The 22,330-nt window shown below is 37.7% G+C and overlaps 1 protein-coding gene across 2 annotated transcripts in view; it reads right to left on the bottom strand.

The window, feature by feature from the left end:
- Positions 1-4,262: 4,262 nt before the first annotated feature.
- Positions 4,263-22,330, bottom strand: part of MDFIC (MyoD family inhibitor domain containing) — an 86,572-nt gene continuing 68,504 nt past the window's right edge. For both annotated transcript variants that reach the window (XM_042922608.1, XM_042922614.1), the window contains exon 5: positions 4,263-5,806. In XM_042922608.1, coding sequence (XP_042778542.1) covers positions 5,559-5,806 — 248 coding nt within the window. In that variant the 3' untranslated portion in view covers positions 4,263-5,558. The remainder of the gene's footprint in view (positions 5,807-22,330) is intronic.

Below are 22,330 nucleotides of genomic sequence, written 5' to 3'. Positions count from 1 at the left end.
CTTTAATTCTGTTATGCATTGCATATCTTTGCTTTAACTAATCTGTAGTTCTGATTCTTACCATTGCTTCATTTTCTTCAGTGATTGGAATTTAATTTTATTCATTAATTTGTGAATAATTAGATAAAAAAAATAATGTCCTCAGCAGCAAATTGCCTTTGGATTGCAATTTAATGTATTTTTACCAGAATATGTATTCTCGTTAAGTTGGCATAATAGTTTACTAAAATGTAATTGTGTAAATATGCCCAATTATCCTTTCTGATGATCTAAGAAAATCTAATAGAATATGTATTCGTGAGTATTTCCCTCCTCCTCCGCCTCAACACCAATAAAACGCCCTTCCTGCAGAGCTGATCACAGATGCCTTGTCATCTGAAGGTGTTACTTTTAAAAGATACTCTCCTTATCTCTCAGGCACTATTCATGTCCTTGAAAGAACTGTGCATTCTGATTGAGGGATCATATGACGTCCACATTAAATTATATAATAAAGGTGATCTCAAGACTCTAAGAGTCAGACACACATGATGCTGTGCTTTCTAGGTTTTGAGATGACATTTTAACACGTCTTTTGTTTCACTCGAAGATTGCTCGAGATCCTAACTATTTGTAGGTGTTTGACACCGCTCCGCCACATCTGTAATTGGCAGAGCATCCAGCAGACAGGCTCTGTACATCTTTACACTGCAACCTACCAAGTTAAGAAATGTATTGGTTCAATATAAAACAGCAGGCTGTTTTTAGACATAGTTACTAGTGCACAAGCTTTAATATGGCTTGGCTTCATCCTATAATGAGATCTTTTGGTTCCCTGCTCAACAGGCTTTTATTCCTTTGCAAAAGGCTATGAACTATGTCAAGTGGATCAGCTGCTTTTGTACACCCTCTTTCTTGGCTTTGGAACGTAATTCTTTTGCTTCTACCCCTTTATGCATCAGACAGAACTTAAGAACCTTTTCAATTTTTCAAGCTAAACTTAGAATTGGTTTGAATTTGCTTTTTACTATTTTCCTAATAATTACATTCTCAACTGAACCTCGCACAAAGACCTGCCTGGAAGTGAGCACTTAATTGCAAAGCTCTGCTTTGTCTTTAACATGTGTTATCTATACCCCATGTTGGTAATGTGTCAAAGGATGGTTATCTAACGTGATTTCTTCACGGTCACCTCCCAAGTAAATGCAGGGCTCTGTTTTAGCAAGCACTGAGGCAACAGATGGAGGGCATAAATAACAGACAAACGGTGGAACTGGAACTAGTGGCCACAGGTCAGTGGGAAGGCAGGAAACTACTCATGAGGACATTTGGCGGCTTGGGAGCTATCGGTGTAGTCCCCGTGGAAACCGTCACACTATTGTCCCAGTTTGATGAAGCACGGGGTGGTGCAGGCTTCTGCTTGCCTAGAGATCCTGTGTTCTACAGGGTGGGGCTCGGCTGTGGCTGTGCTCAGACTCCTTTTCGATCCAGACTGCCTATTGAGTTCATTAAAATTTGATCATTTATATGGTGTTTTCATTCACAGTCCTTTAAGGTCAAGGGAGCAGTCATTGTTGGAAATTTTGAGATGTGAAAAAACATGGTGGATTTAGTCACCACTGACGGTTTTTATAAAAACACCCTCCACTTTAGGGCTGCATCATAATGCTATCACCTTTCTATAAGCTCTTCTACAGAATCTCTAATAGAAAATGAGCAAGGAAATACAGTTTTCTCCTGCGAGGTGCCAAACTTCTTACCTAGGTTGAAACTACGTGAGGGTTCTGACCCCATTGAGGTATCTAGAGAAAGTAGGGGCGCCCGGTGGCTCAGTCGGTTAAGCGTCCGACTTTGGCTCAGATCATGATCTCACGGTTCATGAGTTCGAGTCCTGAATCGGGCCTTGTGCTGACAACCCCGAGCCTGGAGCCTGCTTCGGATTCTGTGTCTCCCTCTTCCTCGGCCCCACACTTGCTCACGCCCTGTCTCTGTCTCTCAAAAATCATCAAACATTGAAAAAATTAAAAATAGGCACTTGTAAATGTATTGGTTATAGTGGGAAATGGAGATGAAGGGTTAAAGGGACACCCTTGTAAAAATTCTTGATTAAAAGCTATAAATAGTAAGTGTGGAATAAACTCTATTAATATATTAACTACTGTTTAAAATAAAAATGGTGTGCTTTACTACATTAGTGTAAAGGGAAAATAAAAATGGATATTATAGCATTTGATGAAATTTCATCCTGCCTGTCAGATTAGATGTAATAAACCTACAGGCCAACAAATCACAAGTAATTGGAAAGGGCATAAAGGTCTTGAATAATTTGAAAAATAATCTCATTAATAAATAAACTTATTCTTTAGGTGGTTGGGTAAATCTAAGCATTTAAACTGAAAGGCAAGAAGGCCAGCCACAGACTCAGGACTCCAGTCTTATTTATGTTAGGCAGTGACTTTGACATTTATAACATTAGAATCTAGGGCACTGATAGAGTTTGTATGGATAAAGAATGGAAAGTTATTACATAAGGTTGCCTTGGTTACTCCTTGAACTGTTCAGAAAAATACTGACTACTTTAGGTGAGAAAAACGGATGTAGTTAATAGACGAAGAATATAAAAATTAAATATTCCTAAATAGCCTTCTGCTAAATAAATGATTTGGGGGGGTTAAATACTATAAAGCCTTTCCTACTACTTAAAAATTATACCACTAAAAACCCTAGATGAAAATACTTCTGCTGATTTAACTTTTGGGTAAAATTCATTAAATCTAATATCCAATCTCATAGATTTTGTGTGTGTGTGTAATCTCAGTATATACATTAAAAATAAAATGACCTTTTTTTCCACTTATTTACTTAGGAATTATTTCCCAACTTATAACAACCATTTACCTAAGACTATGTTTTAAAATACCGTATTAACTATGATTTGTGGTATAAACTGATCTGAATCTTTCATAGTTCATTTATGAGCGTGAGTCATGTGATTTACATAAGGAAATATGAAATCTTCAGAAAGGGAAGTAACAAAGAAAAGTCTCAAGTTTTAAACTATAGTTGAATTAATTCAAATATCAGTATAACAATTAGATAGGAAATATGCTAAAGCCCAATAGAGAATTTTTTTTATTTCAAAATAATGTATTCAGGATAATACAGGTCCAGTTTAAAAATATTTCAGGTTAAGTTTCCACATTTGAAAAGAGACCAAATCTATAACTGTACACTGTAGCACTTAGTCATGATGGCCATGTAATTCAACAAAACATTTTACAAACAGAAATTCTAACATATATTTAAAACTATTTTCACATTTTCCTACTTTTGTTTTTTTTTTCATTTTTAAAAATCATACAAGACACTTTATGGCATGACTGGAGTAGACAATAGAGGAAAAGTCCTGTGAACATAAATAGGAAAATAAAATTCTGCTATCAATTAATGTTCTCTGTTAAGGAAAAACATTACTTTAAAAGTGCTAATATTTTCATTGCAAATAGGGGCAGAATATACTTAAATATTAGATAAACCACTTGGTTGAAAAATTTTGCATGATAAAAAGTGACATTTTAACAATTCTAGGTCATTAGAAGGCTTTACATATCAATACACAGATGATATTCTTATATCCTAATATATACGCATAAGTTAACATTGGGTATATGTAAATATTCAGATTCTGGTTACTATGAAATAGTACAAAGATGTTCTTATATTTAATGTAACAAATGAAAGACACTCTTGAGACAAGAGAAAGACAGCTGTTTCCTAGAATTCTATTTAAACCCGACAATTTAAAGGTTGTGTGTGTGTATACACACGCACATAGCACTGAAAAGGGGATTCAAGAGTTTGCCGACTTTTTAAGTCCTTTCAGTAATGACAGAAGTAGAACTAGGTTTTATCTCAAAGGAAAAACTGTAGGTGACATTCCTATGCTTGAGGTTTAAAACCTTTCTGAAAAGGGTAGGTTTGTTAAAGGCTTCCTAAAAAAATGCATTTGTTTTTATCATGAGTTTGAATTTCAACTAGAAGAACTGAAAATAACTATTAATCCAAAAGTGCGCTTTCAGAATTTCTACGAGGAATTACATTAACTCAAACCAAACTACAATTTTGCGGAGACCAGATTTAGTAGGAAAGCACATAGTATGGAAATGTACTCCCCCTTTCATCTGGGCTACATGAAGTTTCTACGTCTTACTCTGTACTTAGTCTCATAATTGACTTATTTCTTTACTCTTGCAGCATCTTCATAACCTGTCCTGTTGGTTTAATTTAACATAAAATTGCAATAGTGAAATCTGGTCACAGTAGTGGACGTCAAGTTTCCCACGGCTTTGGAAGGAATGGTTTACATTTAAGATGAGCTGTGTTTATAAAATATAACATTGGTTATGAAGCAAAACAAACAACCTTCCTTCCCTATAAAGAGACTTAAAGCTCTTAAAAAATTAAAAAAAGAAAACAAACATTTTGAATAAATCAAAATCAGAATACTGGGATTTTAGTATTAAAAAAATCACCTAATTTAAATGCAATTTGTCAAAAGCATTCCACGTTCTTCATAAAATAGAGCTATTTTAATAAATCATTATGTTCTTGCCAAAAACTTTATCACATTTAAATTATGTGTAAAAAGTTATTGTGTAATTTTAGTTAAATTTGATAGTCTTAAAAAAAAAAGCTGTATTCCTGCAACTAAAGAAAATACATACTTAAGGCATTTTTCTTTCAACTGCTTCAGGACAGACACAGTTCAGGCTCCCCACCTAAAACTTGGTCCTAAATCTAATTCATTCAAGCCATAGATGGATCACTCATCCTAAAAGGCCTCTTCAAACACTATCTTTTCCTTGAGGCCTTGTGCATATTCCAGTAGACAAGAGCTGTTCTCTGTGTATTCCTAGGGCCTTTTCAGTCTTTCTCGTGCATAATCCTCACTTCAGTATGCCTTGAGGAATGGTTCATACTGTACAGGTCTCTTTGCTCTGTTAAACTGTACACTCCTCTAGATGAGAGTTGAATGGCATCCGTCTCTGCATCTGAGCAGGCGATTATACACAGGAGGAGCTCAATGTCTGTTGAACAAGTGGAGAAAGTGAGAACAGAGCACGGAGATTAGCACGGGGCGCCCAACTACGGTGTGGGTTTGTTTCCCAAAGTTCACTTGAAAGGAAAGAAACGCTTACTTTGAACCATGGAGAGATAAACATCAAAAATAAACTGTCTGGTTTAAATACCCACAGAGAAATAATACATTTGGAGCAAGAGGCTCCTAGGAATTGTTAAAAGAAATAGAAATGTGTATAAAAGGAGGAGACATTTAGCTTTTTTTTTTTTTTTTTGGTCAAAATGTCCCTCAGTCATTGTAACCTATGAAGTTTACAAGTAGTTAAAATTTCACATATTAAACCACGTAGATTTGGTTAGAGAAGGCTTTCAGAGATTACTTAATGAGTTAACAGTGCAAATACTGGCTTGCTTCATGAGAATCTTACCATGGGCTTTTCTGCCCCCTTAAAAGAAAAATCTTAAAACTCTCCAGTTTTAACACAACAGAAGATAAATATCTATGAAGGAAAACAAATTCCACAGCATTCCATACAGATTTCCAAACAGTCTGATGATTCACAACAGGCATCCATGATGCCACAATCCATGTCACAAGGGCAGTTACAGTCATCTCCCATTTCATCTCCACAGCAACAGCAGCAGGCTTCTGAGGTGCAGATGCCACACGAAGCTTGGCCCAGGACAATATTGCAGAGGGTCAGGAATTCACAGAACAAGCAGGCCAGGATACAGTGGACACAGCAATCTTCATTTTCAGTTGGGAAGGGACCACATATGAGAGAAAGAATGAACACAATTACATAAGTCAGCAACGGACGGAATTAATAAGAATTGATCAAAATAAGGAATCCGGAATGCAGTGACAGGCACTCCTAGAAGTCTTTCCGGGGGCTGGAAGCTCACAAAGAAACTTAAGTTAAATTTTCGAGGAGGAATCTTGAGACGTAGGTATTGCATTCAGGAAAACAAAAAACAAAAAAACAAAAAAACCAGATCATTGTTGTGTATACTGCTGCGTGCTCACAGGTTAGATTTTATGTCACCTTCATACATTGTGCCGTGGTCCTGGTCCTAGGTTCCGCTTCTCTGTGTCTCTTACCCATCGTCCCTATATGCTACTGCTCTCTATAACAGAGGCTCAAACAATTCTGTGACAGTAAAGTCCTTTAGAAGTAGAAATTTGACTGCTCCACCCACCTGCTCCAAAATTGGAAGGAAAAAAAAAATTCAATAGGATACATTCAGTATATTATTGAGTACATCATGATGTATAAGGTACTTGAAATGTTCTAAAGAGCTAACGAGCTAGATTATTATGATATTAAGAAACTAGTGTTTAACTGGCACTAAGCCACTTCTATTCAGTATGCCTTCAAACAAATACTCCTATTTAACCACTCGTAACATTTCTGACCTTAACTTTCTATTCTGCTGGGGAAAGCTTGTATTTCAAAGCTGAAAGCGGAACCTACAAAACTCACTTGACATTGAAGAACATTTAACTGAGTATTATGAAAGCCCTAAGAATATTACTGATCATTAGATTATTTATGTATTAATCATAAACTACACCATACATCAAACTATCTGTAATGGATCTATCGATTTTATTTTTTTTTAATTTTTTTTAACATTTTATTTATTTTTGAGACAGAGAGAGACACAGCATGAACGGGGGAGGGGCAGAGAGAGAAGGAGACACAGAATCGGAAGCAGGCTCCAGGCTCTGAGCCATCAGCCCAGAGCCTGACGTGGGGCTCGAACTCGCAGACCGCGAGATCGTGACCTGAGCTGAAGTCGGACGCTCAACCGACTGAGCCACCCAGGCGCCCCAAGGATCTATCGATTTTAAAGGGGGGAAAGAATGGTCATCCCACCTAGACTCAGAAGTAGAGGGTTATATCTTTGAAGCCTCCTTTAGTCCCTTTCTAATAACTATATTTTCCTCTCCTGAGATATGATCAATGTCTTGAGTTTTGACTCAATCTTTCCCTTACTTACCATTGTACTTTTTGGAACAGTGAATGTGTAAACATCCCTACATAGCCGATCAGAAGGGAAATGATACCTTATGAATTCCTGTGAGTAGCATTTTTTGCTCAACACTTTGTTTCAGATTTCCCGTCACTGATTCATGTCACTATAGTTCACTTATTTTCCAGGTGTTGAGTATCCCAACTGATTTAATATGCCATAATTTATTTATCTGTACTATTTATGAATATCTTTGTCATTTCCAGTGTTTCTGCTACTCCAAACATCACTGTTGGGAATGGTTTTGTGCAAGTGTCTGAGAACATACATGATATATAACTAGCAGAACTGCTGGCTCATGGGATATGCAAACGGGTTGTCCAAAGCGATTGCTCCAGAGTTTACTCGCACAAACCAAGTTTGAGAATGCTCACTGTCTGCATCCTCACCAATCTTGGGAACTGTCATACTTTCATATATGCCCATTAGGTGAGTGCGAAACAACATCTCATGGTGGTTTTACTTTGTATTTACTTACTTACTAGTAAGTTGGGACATCTTTTCATGTTTGGCCATTCATGCGGTCTCTTTGAAACACGTGTTCAGGATGTTCATGTTTTCCCCTCATTTTTCTATTAAGTTGTGCTTTTACTAATTTGTAGAAGTTCTCCATAGGTTCAAGATACCAATCCTTTCTCAAAAATGACTGTGGCTTTTCTTAGGTGGCTTTTCTTATGGCTTTTCTTAGGTTATGTGGCTGTTCTTAGGTTAAAGTAAAATAAGAGACAGATGAGTGAATTTTCAGACCTTGAGAGTTAAATAAAGAGAAATCCAAATCAAATCTTGTTGTTAGCTAGAGATATGGGATTGATTATATGGCTAAGGAGGAGGCATTAACAAGATCTGGTAACAGAATGAAATAAAAAGTTTTAATGGCTGATTCACAAGAAGGGGAGCCCAGCCCTGCCGATAGGGAGGGAGAAAGAGAGAGGGAGAGGGAGAAGAAGCCAACAATCAGGAGGGAGAGACTGAATGTGATGAGTAAGAAATCAACAGCCTTCAGAATAATTCCAAACTAAACAGCTCATTGCTACTCACAGGATGTCCCTATTTGTTGGCAAATGAAAATCCCTTCCTGATTTTAGATGATGACAGTTGTCATACAGAAATAAGAAGCCCTAAGCCCAGAATAGGATCTGTCCAAATTCCTATTTTAGCCAACAAGATTCACAGATCAATTTAAGTCTGTTAAACCCCCTTTGTATTTTTAGCAAACAAAATGAAAAAATGAAAGTTCTTAGCTGTAAATAGATCAAATACTCCTTTCTAGCCTATCTTCTACAACAAAATGTGATTTCTGTAACTAATAGGTATGAGTGGTTGTCTTTCATAGAATGGGAAGCCTAGCATAAATAAAGGAAAATAATTTATTTTCATATTAAGAAATATGGTATCTTAGAGAAAATGTTTTGATTATTTTTTTAAAAAACTATTTTAGATACTTTGTACTGATCTCTATTTAAGGCTTTTTCCAAATATTAATTCACTTAATTTTAATAATACTCTCAAGAGGCAGCCCTGGTATTATCCATATTTTACCAATATAGACGTAGAGAAAATTGAGAACATTTGCCCAGAGTCCTACAGGCTGTAAGGAACAGAGTCGGGGTGAGAACCACATGGTTCGCAGGGAAAGGCCCTGCTCTAATCCAGCATGCTGTGTTGACCGCAGGGGTGGACCGCTTGGTTCATCTTCCTTGGGGGAAGATCAGTTATAAACCCCCACCTTCCTGATTTGTCTTGATCTGTTTTTAGCCTTGATTCATGTCCCTTTCCTTTCTGAAGATGATTCTGAATTTCACCTTGAATGAAGAGTTGATAGTAGAGGTTAACCTTCAACAACTAAGAGCAAAGTTTATGAGGTGGAGAACTGATACACTGCCAGTAACACTGTGGAGACAGACATCAGAAGGTGGGCAGCCAAGAGAGCAGGTCTCAAAAGACACAAATCTGTACATGGAAAACGTAAACATTAAAGTCCACAGTTATAGGAACAAAAGCAGTGAACAGATTATGTAGGAATTCTGGTACAACATGGTAATGACACAGGTTTTAAAAGAATCAATTCTCTAGGTCAATACTAAAACTAAAAAAATAAAAATAAAAAAAGACATCCTCTTAGAACATAGGTCCTACATAATTCACTAGAAAACCATTTTGAGCTACTCCGAAAAACCAATCTATTAAAGGGCACCTTTAAAAAAGCCACAAACCAAACTGCACCTTAGAGATTAAAGTGATACATGTACCACACACACAGTCCTTACCTGTACTTTACAAGAACTTCCGAGGTATGAAAACAACAAAAGAAACAAAAGCATCCCTAGATCCTATCAAATCAATTTCATAATCTGATTTTTATTCCTTGCCCAAAACATTTCTTTTCGTTGGGTTCTAGAAAGAGCAGTTTGTGACTGGGTCAATGAAAAGGTTAAACTGAGACAAAATAGCTGATAGAGTTTCTTCCACTGTCACCCCCACCACCCCCAGGGGAATCAAGAATCATAAAAGGCATTACAATGTTGGTTTTATCTGAAGCAAAGAGAAGATTCTAAGAATTAGCAAACTAAGAAGACTTCAATAGAGAAACTTTGAAAAAGAAGAGTTGTCTGCATCGATGATAGTTCACAGTCAGAAATAATTTTTCCCCCCTGTTCTTGAGGTTTTTCATTTTTATGGTTTTATTCAGTCATACTTGCAGTTTTTGCCAAAAGCATTTAACCTCTGAGAAGCCAACTAGGTTCTGGGAAGGATGCCTGTCCCAAACTGGGCCAAGCGAGAATTGCACAATTCAATGTGCTAGTGAGAGGGGAACTCAGCACAAGACTGACAGCTACTGTAAATTGAGGAACACAAAGGCACATACCAGCAGCCAAGTATCTTGCAAGAAAGCATAAAAGGAAAAGTTTAGTGCAACATTTGATTTAAAAAAACCAAAACTGTTATGAATGACTGCAGACACAAACCCAAACAAAATATCTGAATCCTATAAAAGGTCATCAGTGTTAAACCCCTGCAGCTGGTCTAGCTGGAAAACATCTGGCTGCCCCAGGCCTTGAAGGCAACAACAGAAACCTACTTCAACAGCATCTTAGGTGACTATGGAAATGTCCGTGACTGGCCCAAGGGGCTTTGGTCTGTTTAAAACGACACCGAAGACTCATTTTGCTAAGAACATGTTAATTTAATAATGAAATGATCCCAGATTGATTTACCTAAACATAGGTGGCCCCAAATGCTCAGAAAATAGGGGGGACAGCCATCAGAAAACTCTCTGCACAGCACATTCAGCTCTGTTATAAATGAGTCTATTACATTTCTTGAGTTTTCTTTTTTTAAGATGTGGTATGACAGATGCTCTGAATTTCTTGGAACAAAGACCCCAAACAGCAGAGTACTGGGAAGCGCAGAGCAGTGAATTCTGAGAACAACCCACAAACCAGATTTGTATGTGGTTTATCTCGACTAATCTCTAATAACGTTTCCTATGTCTTCAATGCTTGAAACGACTTTCTTACTTAACCAAGTCCCCAACAAGTAAACTATATACTGAGAAACAGAAGTTTGTTAACATTGTTAACAGGCTAACAGTATGCCAAAAAGCAACTGCAGATGAGAACATGAGCAGTCAATTATGTATAATTAGTCATTTGATAACTGCACGGAGACCAAACCTGACTTCACACCCAAAGCTACAGAGAACCCCCACGTGTTCCCATGTCTTGACCTGCTAAGGCTCACAACTAACAGGGCGTCCAAAGGGGCTCCCCGTACAGAGGATGCCTGATTGGTTGGTGGCATTCTTCTTCCCAGACACTGCTTGACTGCAACTGTTGTTTATCAAGGCAAAACCAGAAACCAGGCTAGAAGTGGGGGTTAGTAATCCTGAATTGCAGCCAGGATGGCTAAGTTAGTATCTGGCCTATGTGAAAAGCTAGCTGTGAGGGATGAGACACAGACATCTCCAGGGAGTTGTGCTCCTCAAGTGTTCATAGGGGCAGGAGATATTTACTAATACAGCACGGTAGCTCAGCTCCAAGTAGCTCTGAGTCTCCCAGCCAGAGGACGCACAGCGTTCTGGCCTACAGCCCTAGAATGACCCGCTGCCTGCATAAATTGGCCTGAAGCGTACCTCCTACACAGAACTCTCTGGCGCACTGCTGTCCCCGTGAGGCCATGCATCTTAGCCAGAACACAGTCAACATTTTCCTAGTGGGGAAGAAAGGGAGTTAGGTCAGGAGGTAAAGGAAAGAGAAGAGCGATATTTTCCACTGCAGTACAAAGAAGACCACACTTAGGAAAACCGAACAATTCTCTTTACTATTATCTTTCCTTTCGGCAAACTCAAAAGAACCTTGGAGAAAAAAAAAAAAAAAGGCACCGTTCTCCCACGGCCCAGAAAGGGACTCCTTGATAATTTTCCTAGCACATGTCCAAATTCTGGATTCCATCCTGTACCTATGAGAGGTGCATTTGCATTTTACATTACAGTAGGTGCAAGGTATAGATTTTTTTGCTTCTCTTATCCGTTTATCCTGCTGCATGCTCCATGGTTGATTCATTGAACATTCCAAACTCTCTAAGAGATTTGATCCAGTAATCGTCAGTCATTACTTAACTGTAGGACTGAGTCAAGTAGTCCTTTCTAAAGAGTCGCATCTTAAAAGTCTAGGAACATAACATATACACCTGAACACCTTCCCCTCCACCTCAGGAGCTGTACACAGAAATCTGAAGAGGACTAAAAGCTCAGTTAGTAGACGTGTTTATGTAAAGCATTTTACATGTTTAAAACATTTTCTGTTGTCTACATGCCATTACACGTAGTTAAAATATGGGAAGAGAAGAGGGTAAAGAAAAGCTAAAAAATATAGGTGATGCACATAACATGTACATTAACTTACCGAATCTCTACAACACTAAGATCACAAATTTGATAGCTGGTAATAACAATACTGTCCTCAGAGGGTTACAGTGAAGATTATTGATTAACCATCTGAAGTGGTAACCAAGGTTATCACTCAGGTCATGATCTCACAGTTTGTGAGGTTGAGCCCCACATCAGGCTCAGCCCTAGCAGTGCAAAGTCTGCTTGGGATTTTCTTTCTCCCCTTTGCTGCTCCTCCCTTCCCCCCCCCCCCCGCCAAAATAAACTTAAAAAGTACTCAAGAAGGGATTTATCATGTAATTCTTATTAAATGTTGTTACTGTGATAGCTATGAAGATAATAGAAAAATATTTATTTTAGGGAGGCCACACCTCTCTACCTACCAATAGACTTCATTCACTCTGATTACTACACCAAAATTGGGCCATTCCATTTTAAACTAAGGAGGTTTTATAAAAGGCTCAGTTCATAGTTCAAACACTTGAAAACAGAGACCCAAAATGGCAACTTTAAGAGACAGAATCTGCAGGAGTGAAGCAGAAATCTGCCCAGAAAAAAATTAGTAAATCTTGTGTTTGACTACAGCAGAAGACTTAAAATAATCATCTTTTTCCATATTTAAATGATCCGTTTATTTTCTCAGGAAGTTAGAAGGCATAAACACAGTAAGACTACACTTTATCTGAACCTATTCAATGCTGACTTTATTCAGCCAGCCAGTTGGAGTATCTCTAATCCAAAAAGTTCAATAAAGAAGTTGAATATAACTCTTAGAGAACCAAATCCACTTTAGACCTTAAAAGCATTTTCCTAGAAAGAATATGTCTGACAGTATCTCCTAAAATTGGTCACAATGGCATCTATGCCTAGGAAAAAAATACACTTTTTCATTAAAACTAGAGGATTTACGTTCTTATGACTGTGTAAAAATGATCTAAGGAATGTCTCCACAAACCTTAATGTTTTTCCCATTTTTCACAACTGTGACTATTTCACAATTACCGTTTCAGTTTCCCCTCTGATCTGTGCATGCCTAAATACTGCACAAGGTACTGTTATGAAAAGAAATCTGTTTAAGTCAAATAGTACCTAATAGGGTGATCCTGCAAAAGGTGCTGGTGGTGATGATAAGAACAGTAAAATAACACCTTACTGTATCACATGCTTTTTATGTATTTATATTTATTGAGGTATAATTGACAGACTAAATTCTACTCCTGAAACCAATATTGCACTGTATGTTAACTAGAATTTAAATAAACATTTGAAATGAAAAAAAATATATAACGTATTAGTTTCAGGTGTACAACATAATGACTCAATATATCTGCACTGTGAAATGATCACCACGATGTCTAGTTAATATCTGCCACTCTAGTTTTTTTCCTTAGGAGAGCTTTTTCATATCTACTCTCTAAGCAACTTTTAGATATGCAATATATTAACTATAGTCAGCATGGTGTACATTACATCCCCACGGCTGATTTATTTTATAAGTGAAGTTTGTGACTTTTGGACTCCTTCATTCATTTTACCATGTCCACCCCCTGCCTCAGGCCACCACCAATCTGTTCTTTGTGAACTCATGGTTTTGGTTTTAGATGCCACATATGACTGAGATCATATGGTATTTGTCTTTTTCTGACTTACACACTTAGCATAATGCCCTCAAGGTCCATCCATATTGTTGGAAAGGTAAGATTTCTTTCTTTTTATGGCCGAATAACGTTCAGTTGTGTGTGTGTGTATGTGTGTGTGCACACACACACAAATATATCCTATATATATCCATCACATCTTCTTTACCCACTCATCCGTTGAGAAACATTGTTTCTATATCTTGACTATTATAAATAATGCTGCAGTGAACATGGGGGTGGATATATCTTTCTGAATTAGTCTTTTCATTTCTTTTGGATAAATACCCGAACTAGAATTAGTAGCTCATATGGTGGTTCTGTTTCTAATTGCTGAGCAACCTCCATACTCTTTTCAATTGTGACTAAACAAATTTACATTCCCACCAATAGTGCACTTTTTCCCATAACCTCAACAATACTTGATATTTATCGTTGCTAATAGCCAATCTGACAAGGTCGAGGTGGTATTTCATTATGGTTTTAATTTATATTTCCCTGACGATTAGTGATGTTGAGTGCCTTTTCATGTACCTGTTGGCCACTTGTATATCATCTTTGGAAAATTATCTATTGAGATCTTCTGCCCATTGTTAATCAGATAGTTGGGTTTTTTGTTTTTTTTTTTTTTTTTTTTTTTGCTTTTGTATTGTAAGAATTCTGTCTATATTTTGGATATTAACTCCTCATTATATAGGTTTTGGAAATATTTTCTCCCATTCGATAGGTTATGATTTTGTTTTGTTGGATTCCTTTGCGGGGCGGAAGCCTTTTAGTTTGATGTAGTCCCACTTGTTTATTTTAGGCTTGTTTTTGGTGTCAAGTCTAAAATCTTAGCACAAAAATAGAAGTCAAGGAGTAGCTTCCTGAGTATGTGTTCTTCTAGGAATTTTATGGTTTCAGATCTTATAGTCTTCCATCTATTTGGAGTTAACGCTTGTGTATGGTACACAATAGTGATCCAGTTTCATTGTTTTGCATACGGCTGTCTAGTTTTTCCAGTACCATTTACTGAAGAGACTTTTACTCATTGCATATTCTTGGCTTGCTGTCAAAAATTAACTGACCATATATACATGGGTTTATTTCTGGGCTCTCTGTACCACTGATCCATGTATCTGTTTTTATGCCAATACCATCATGTTCTGATTACCACAGTTTTGTAATATAGACTGAAATCAGAGAGTGTGATGCCTTCAGCTTTGTTGTTCTTTCTCAAGATTGCTTTGGCTATTCAAAGTCTTTTGTAGTTCCAAACAAACATTAGGATTATTTGTGCTATTAATGTCCTTGGCATTTTGATAGGGATTTCATTGAAACTGTAGATTGTTTTGGGTAGTAAGGACATTTTAACAATATTCTTCCAATCCATGAGCACAGAATATTTTCATACAGATTTAAGTTGTCTTAGGTTTCTTTCACCATGTCTGGTAGGTTTTCAGTGTATTAGTCTTTTACCTCCTTGGTTAAATTTATTCCTGTGTATTTTATTCTCTGATGCATTTTTAAATAACATTATTTTCTTAATTTCTGTTTCTGATAGTTATTAATGTACAGAAATGCCACAGATTTTTCATACTGATTTTGGATCCTGCAACTTTACTCAATTTGCTGATTAGGTCTAAATTTTTTGAAGGAGGCTTTATGGTTTTCCACACATATCTGTGTCATCTGCAAATAGCAATAGTTTTACTTCTTACTTTCCAATTTGTTTGTCTCCTGTTTCTTTTTCCTGCTTAATTGCTCTGGTTGGAATTTACCATGTTGAATAAAAGTTGTGAGAGTGGGCATCCTTGTTTTATTGTTGATCTTAGAGGAAAAACTTTCAAGTTTTTCACCATTGAGTATGATGTTAGCTGTGGACTGGTCATATATGGCTTTTACTGTGTTGAGATACATACACTCTGTACACAATTGTTGAGATTTTTTATCATAAATTTATTTTGAATTTTGTCAGAGGTTTTATGTACCTATAGATGACATTTTATTAAAATGGTATATACTTTATTTTATTATCCTTCATTTTATTAACATGGTATACACATTGATTTGCAGAAACTGAACTGTCCTTGCATCTCCGGAGTAAATCCTATCTGATCATAATCTCTGATCTTTCAACTGTACTGTTGAATTTTGTTTGTTAGTATTTTGTTAAAGATTTTTCCATGTATGTTTACCAGGGATACTGGCTTGCAATATTTTTTCTTTTTTTGTGGCATCCTTGTGTTGTTTTGTATCAGGGTAATGCTAGTCATATAAAAAATGAGTTTGGAAGTATTCCCTCCTCTTCTATTATTTTGGGAGAGTTTGAGAAATATTGGTGTTACTTCTTTAAATATTTGGTAGAAATCACCAGTGAACCCATCTGGTCCCGACTTTTGTTTGTTGGGAGATCTTTGACTACTGATTCAATCTCCTTAGTAGTAATCAGTCTATTCAGATTTTCTATTTTATTGTGATAAAATAAATAGGTTTATTAGTTACAATAATAATAAATAAACCTGGTAAATTTATGTTTCTGAGAATTTATCCATTTCTTCTAGATGGTCAAATTTGTTGGCATGTAATTGTTCATAGTAGTCTCTTACAATCTTTTGTATTTCTATGATATCAGTTGTAATATCTCCTGTTTCATCTATTAAAGAGGATTTTTTGAGGGTTTTTTTTTTTGGTGAATTTAAAGGTTCATCAATTTTGCTTATCTTTTCAAAGAACTAGCTCTTGCTTTCATTGGTCATTTCTATTGTTTTTTGTAACCTCTATTTCATTTACTTCCACTTGATCTTTGTTATTTCTTTCTTCTACCAACTTTGTTCTTCATTTGTTTTTCTAATGCTTTGGGGTGTAAAGTTACACTGTTTGGAGTTTTATTTCTTGAGGTAGACATTTATCATTATGAACTTCCCTTGTAAAACTATTTTTGCTGCATCCATTAGTATTGCTGTGTTGTACTTCTATTTTCATTGTCTTGGGGTATTTTTTAATTTCTCCTTTGACCCACTGGCTGTACAGTAGAATATTATTTAATTTCCATATATTTGCGAATTTTCCATTTTTCTTGTAAATGATTTCTAATTTCATACCACTGTGGTTTGAAAAGTTGCTTAATATGATTTCAATCTTCTTGAACTCACTTAGAATTATTCTGGGGCCTAATAGGCTCTATCATGAAGAATATTCTATGGGTACTTGTAAAGAATGTATACTCTTGTTACTTTTGTGTGTAATGCTCTGTGTATATCTGCTAAGTCTATCTGGTCTAATGAGCTGCTTAAGGACAATGTTTCCTTATTGATTTTGTGTCTGGATGATCTATCTATTGATGAAAGAGGTATTAAAGGCCTGTACTAGTATTGTTATTTCTCCACTTGGGTCTATAAATATTCGTTTTATATATTTAGGTGTTCCTGTGTGGGTGCTTAAATATTTACATATGCTATATTCTTTTGTTGGACTACCCTTTTTATCCTCATATGATTATCTTGTCTTTTTTTACAGTCCTTGTTTTAAAGTCTGTTTTGTCTGATATAAATACAGTTACTCCATCTTTCTTTTGGATTCAATTTGCATGGAAGATCTTTATCCATCTCTTCACTTTTAAGTCTATGTAACTTTACATCTGAAGTGAGTCTTTCGTAGTCAGCATACCAATGAGTCTTGTGTTTTCATACCACCATTCTTTTAATTGAAGAATTTAGTCCATTTATATTTAAAATAATTATTGATAGGTATGTATTTCTGCCATTTTTTACAATTTATTTATTTACTTAGCCACCTAGCTGCCCCTGCCATTTGTTAATTGTTTTTTTGTTTTTTTTTTTTTAATCTGTTTTGTAGTTCTGTTTCTTTCTTTCACTTGGTCTTTTCCTTTGTAACTTGATGATTTTCTGTAGTGGTTATGCTTAGATTATTCTTAGATATGCTTCATGTTTTTCATATTTCGTGTGTCTACTACAGGTTTTTGCTTTGTGGTTATTAAGAGGCTTACATATAATGACATATCCAACAGCCTATTTTAAGTTTATAACTTAAGCATTAATGCATTCTAAAGCTCTACATTTTTACTTTCCCCCTCTTTTTTTTTTTTTTTAATTTTTTTTTTTAACGTTTATTTATTTTTGAGACAGAGAGAGACAGAGCATGAATGGGGGAGGGTCAGAGAGAGAGGGACACACAGAATCTGAAACAGGCTCCAGGCTCTGAGCTGTCAGCACAGAGCCCGACGCGGGGATCGAACTCACGGACCGCGAGATCATGACCTGAGCCGAAGTCGGACGCTTAACCGACTGAGCCACCCAGGCGCCCCTCCCCCTCTTTTTTGATGTCACATTTTACATCTTTTTATCTTAACTACTTATTGTGGTTACAGTGAGTTTTACTACTTTTGTCTTTTAACCCTCATACTAGCTTTACAAGTGATCTGCCATGTTTACATTAGATTATTTTGAACTTTACATTTACGTTTACCACTGAGATTTATACTTTCATGTTTTCCTGTTAGTAATTAGTGCCCTTTTTCTTCAGCTTAAAGAAGTTCCTTTAACATTTACTGTAAACCAGGCTTAGCTTTTATCTGTCTAGAAAATTCTTTCCTGAAATCCAGAATGACAACTTTGCTGGAGAGTGTTCTTGGTTACAAGTTTTTTTTTCTTTCAACACTTGAAATAAATGATGCCACTCCTTTCTCTCAGGCAAAGTTTCTGCTGAAAAATCTGAGGATAGTCTCTAGGGGTTCCCTTATACATATACTTTTCTTTTGCTGCTTTTAAGATTACCTCCTCCTTCTTAACTTTCGACATATTAATTATGATGTGTCTTGGTGTGAGTCTCCTTGAGTTCATCTTATTTGGCAATCTCTCAGCTTCCATATCTGGGTACCTGTTTTCTTCAAGATGTTAGGGAAATTCTCAGCCACTACTTCTTGAAATAATTTTTCTGCCCCTTTCTTCTCTGTGATCCCTTTAATGTCACTGTTGGCCCACTCAGTGTTGTCACATAACTCTCTTAAGCTATCTCAACTTTTCCATTCCTTTTTTCTATGCACTGATGAGGTGAGCTCTGCTGCCCTGTTTTGAAACTCCCTGATCTTTTCTTCTGCTTCATAGTTTGCTGTTGAATTCTTCCAGTATATTTTTCAGTTTGGTTTTGTATTCTTGAGCTGTGTGACTTCCATCTGGTAATGTCTTATATCTCTGTATTCTGTGTCCACTCATTCATCTCCCAAGTTTGGTGAACATCTTTGAAACCATTATTTTGAACTCTTTGGCAGGTAAACCACTTATCTCCATTTAATTAAGAACTTTTTCTTAGGGTTTATCTTCTTCCTTTTTAAACATATTCCTCTCTTTATTCACTTCTATTGACTCTCTGTGTTGGCTTCTGTGCATTAGATAAAACAGCCACCTTCTGATTAGATAAATTAGCACCTAGATTAAGGCTATTTGGAAAATGACCCCCCCCCCCCCGCCCCCCGCAGCAGTGGCTTGTAAAGTATGCAAACATATATAATCTTGTGGCACTAAAACTATAAATCCCACTGGTTTCCAAGGCCAGGCGATCTAGAGGTGTCCACTGGTGGCAGTCACAAAAATCAGGGTACTAGCTGGGTATACAAGTTTCTTTTGGGAGGATACTGGTTATCTGGAGCAAGGCAAAGGGAGAGCTTAAAGACGGCACTCACAGGCCGTTTCTCTGGAAGTGCATACAAGTAGGCCCCTACATATGTGCCCAACCTGAAGCCTGCCCAAAGCCAAAGGTCATGTTAAGCAAATAGGACTCTCTTGCAGAGACTGGGGGTATGTCTCAGTCTGCTATCTGTGCAGTGCCTCTGGAGTGGCAGCTGGCCAAGAGCAGTCTCTCCTGTGTTAGTCTGTGGGACCCAGGAACGCAGGCTCTGCTATCCACCACAGCTAGGCGATCTAATGGTGTCCCTGGGCACCAGATGTGTATAAGCTCATCTTCTCCCAGAGATACTGGCATTCTGCAGGACAAAGCTAGTGTTCACCTTCCAAGGTGAACCCAGATTACAGTGAGTTAGTCAGAACAACCTCCCTGAGATAGAGCCTGCCAGCTTCAGATCTGAGTATCCTGGCGATTTCCTAGATGTGTGTTAAGTTAGGTGCTTGCCCCTCACACTGACACTTTATTTTAAAGAGTATCTGCTTGACCTAAGGTCTGGGCACCCCTCAATCCGCTGCCTCTCTACTGGGCCCAGGGCATGTGGGTCCGCACGTACAAGCCCATTATAGCCACTTCCCGGTTCGACACAGTCTTTTGGGTCTTCGGGATATAAGCTGCACTGGTTTACAAAGCTAGATGTTTGGGGGTTCTTCTATCAGATACAGTCTTAAAAGTCAGGGCACTGAATGTGGGGTTCAAACTCTTTGCTCTTCAGGGAGAGGTTCTAGGTTTTGAGTTCCATCCTGTCATTGTGCCGGTGTGAGCTTTAATCTCAGCCTCTCCTGCTTGCTTTAGATGTGGTTGTTGTTTTTTTTTTTTTTTCTCTGCCATATGTGAAGGATTCACTTAGCTAGTTTTCAGATTCTTTTCAGAAGAAATTATTCCATATGTAGCTGTAGATTTGGGGTGTTTGTGGGAGGAGGTGAGTTCGGGATCCTACTGTGCCATCTTGAACAAGAACTCCCTATTATCAGATGCTACTAGACTCTTCCAGGGCCCCCAGAATTGGCTAGGTCACTTGTGTCATGAGGTCTTTAAGACCGTGTGGGAATAAACAAACACAAGGAGAGGAAGCTGACAGTATACGAAGGGCTGGGATCTGGAACAGTAATTCTCCAGGCACTTGCACCTGTACCATGGAAAAAGGCTGAGAGGCCCTGGTGGTGACTGTTCCTGTAAGCTCCTATAAAGGCAGGGACCGCATCTCCAGCAGGGAGGACAGGCCTCACACAGGCAAGAGCAGCCTTGCCTTGAGAAGGCCCAGGCTGTGCACCCCAGTCCTGGTACAAGAGCCAGGCCCCAACCACAGAGGCACAGCAGTCTGACAGACACTCCAGGCAAGATGAAGAGGAACAAGCCGAGCGAAATGAGACACCAAAGCGTATTTCAAAGGAGTGCACAGGAGGTAAATCCTGTTATTTATGGAATTAATTTGGGAATCAGTGATGGCATTGTTACTCTTTCCATATCCCTCCCTCTCCACCCATGTTATCTATTAATACCATTTTTTTTGTTTGTTTTTTTTAAGCCTCCGATGAACAGGACAGCATGACACTGAAATTATAAGGTATAAATACCTCCACCTTAATTTAGTGTACAAACAATTCCACAGCCAAGAAAATCTATGAACATGTCGTTTGCAAGTACTCTAAAACTGACAAACCTGGTTTTCTCATATAATAAAAATTTTGGAGCCTTGTTATATTACTTTAAATTGTAGAAAAGAAGGTGAAAAAAAAAAAAAAAAACATTTTTACTTAGCTGCCTCTCGATGCTGTGCACTTCATCAGGGCCACCCCCCAATGGTGGTTTCCCTGAGTCACAGCTCATTACCTACTGTGGCAATTCCAGCCAGCAAATGCCAGAATTACTGAAACAGATGCCCCAAGTGTCCGTGGTGGTTGTCTCTCTGTTTGGTTTTGGTGAGGCTTCTAGCAACAAGGAAATGACATTTTTGGGGGCACAGAAATGTTACAATTTATGATCACTCTGCCATCTTCGTGAGTGGCACAGACAGCCAAGTATTATATCCCGTTTAGCGGGATCTGGAAAACCTATTTCCTAGTCTTGACTCCGTCACTAACTGGCTAAGTGACCTTGAGCAAATGATTTCAGTGTCTAACTTCTTACAGTAAAGAACAAAATAATCTCCAAGTTCTTTCCAGGCACTAAGTTTCTATGAAAGCATAGCTCAGGGTCTTTTCTTGGCTTTGAACAGAGCAATTACTTGGCTTAACACGATATTCGAAGTACAATGGCAAGTTAACAGATGCTCCTGGGTCTCAACCAACTTAGCGTCAACATATTCAACAGATGGTCAGATGACATGTGTTAGGTGAAGAGAAAGCCAAGGTGGTTCCAGGTAGTGAGGAGGAAATGTGAAGGCACACAGGCAAGAATATGATAGTTTTAGAGACCCAAGTGGCTCAGTGTTGTTGGGGCAGGGAAAACCAAGGAGAAAGCCTTCAATTTTCCATTTCAGAAAGGAGGAGGCAAGAGCAGCATCAGTGATAATATATACCTACCTGACCCCCCTGACACTGTATTATTGAGGAATATAATGGAAGTGGTCAGATCAGCACGAGTTGCTAAGACACTGGATGAGGCAATGATGGGAACAGAATAGTCAAGTATGACTCCCTGGTTTCTGGAGCCATTCACTAAGCAAGAAACATAGACAAATAGTTTAGTTAAAGATACTCTGAAAGCATCATAGGATAATTCTGAAGAAACTCAGATGGAGCTGTCCAAGAGGTGGTTGGAGACACTGGCCTAAGAGCTTAAGGGTCAGGTCTGGGCTAGGGAGCCAGAGTCGCTAAAAGGCTTACGGCAAATACAATTATTAAGCTGCCCAGGGAGAATGTCCTGAGCAAAAGGAGAAGAGACGGAAGGGGACAAACAGCATTTGAGAAAAGGACTGAGGAAGAGGGGGTAGGCAGGGCAAACTGGGGACTTAACAAGGGCAAAGAAACTCCAAGAAAGGGAGGTGCCGTGGAAGCAAGAGAGTAAAATATTTCAAGGAGATTGTGTC

Source organism: Panthera leo, chromosome A2 (genome assembly GCF_018350215.1).
Source record: "Panthera leo isolate Ple1 chromosome A2, P.leo_Ple1_pat1.1, whole genome shotgun sequence".
Classification (NCBI taxonomy): Eukaryota; Metazoa; Chordata; class Mammalia; order Carnivora; family Felidae; genus Panthera; species Panthera leo.
Note: the sequence above shows the minus strand (reverse complement) of the source record. Positions and strands in the feature narration are given on the sequence as shown.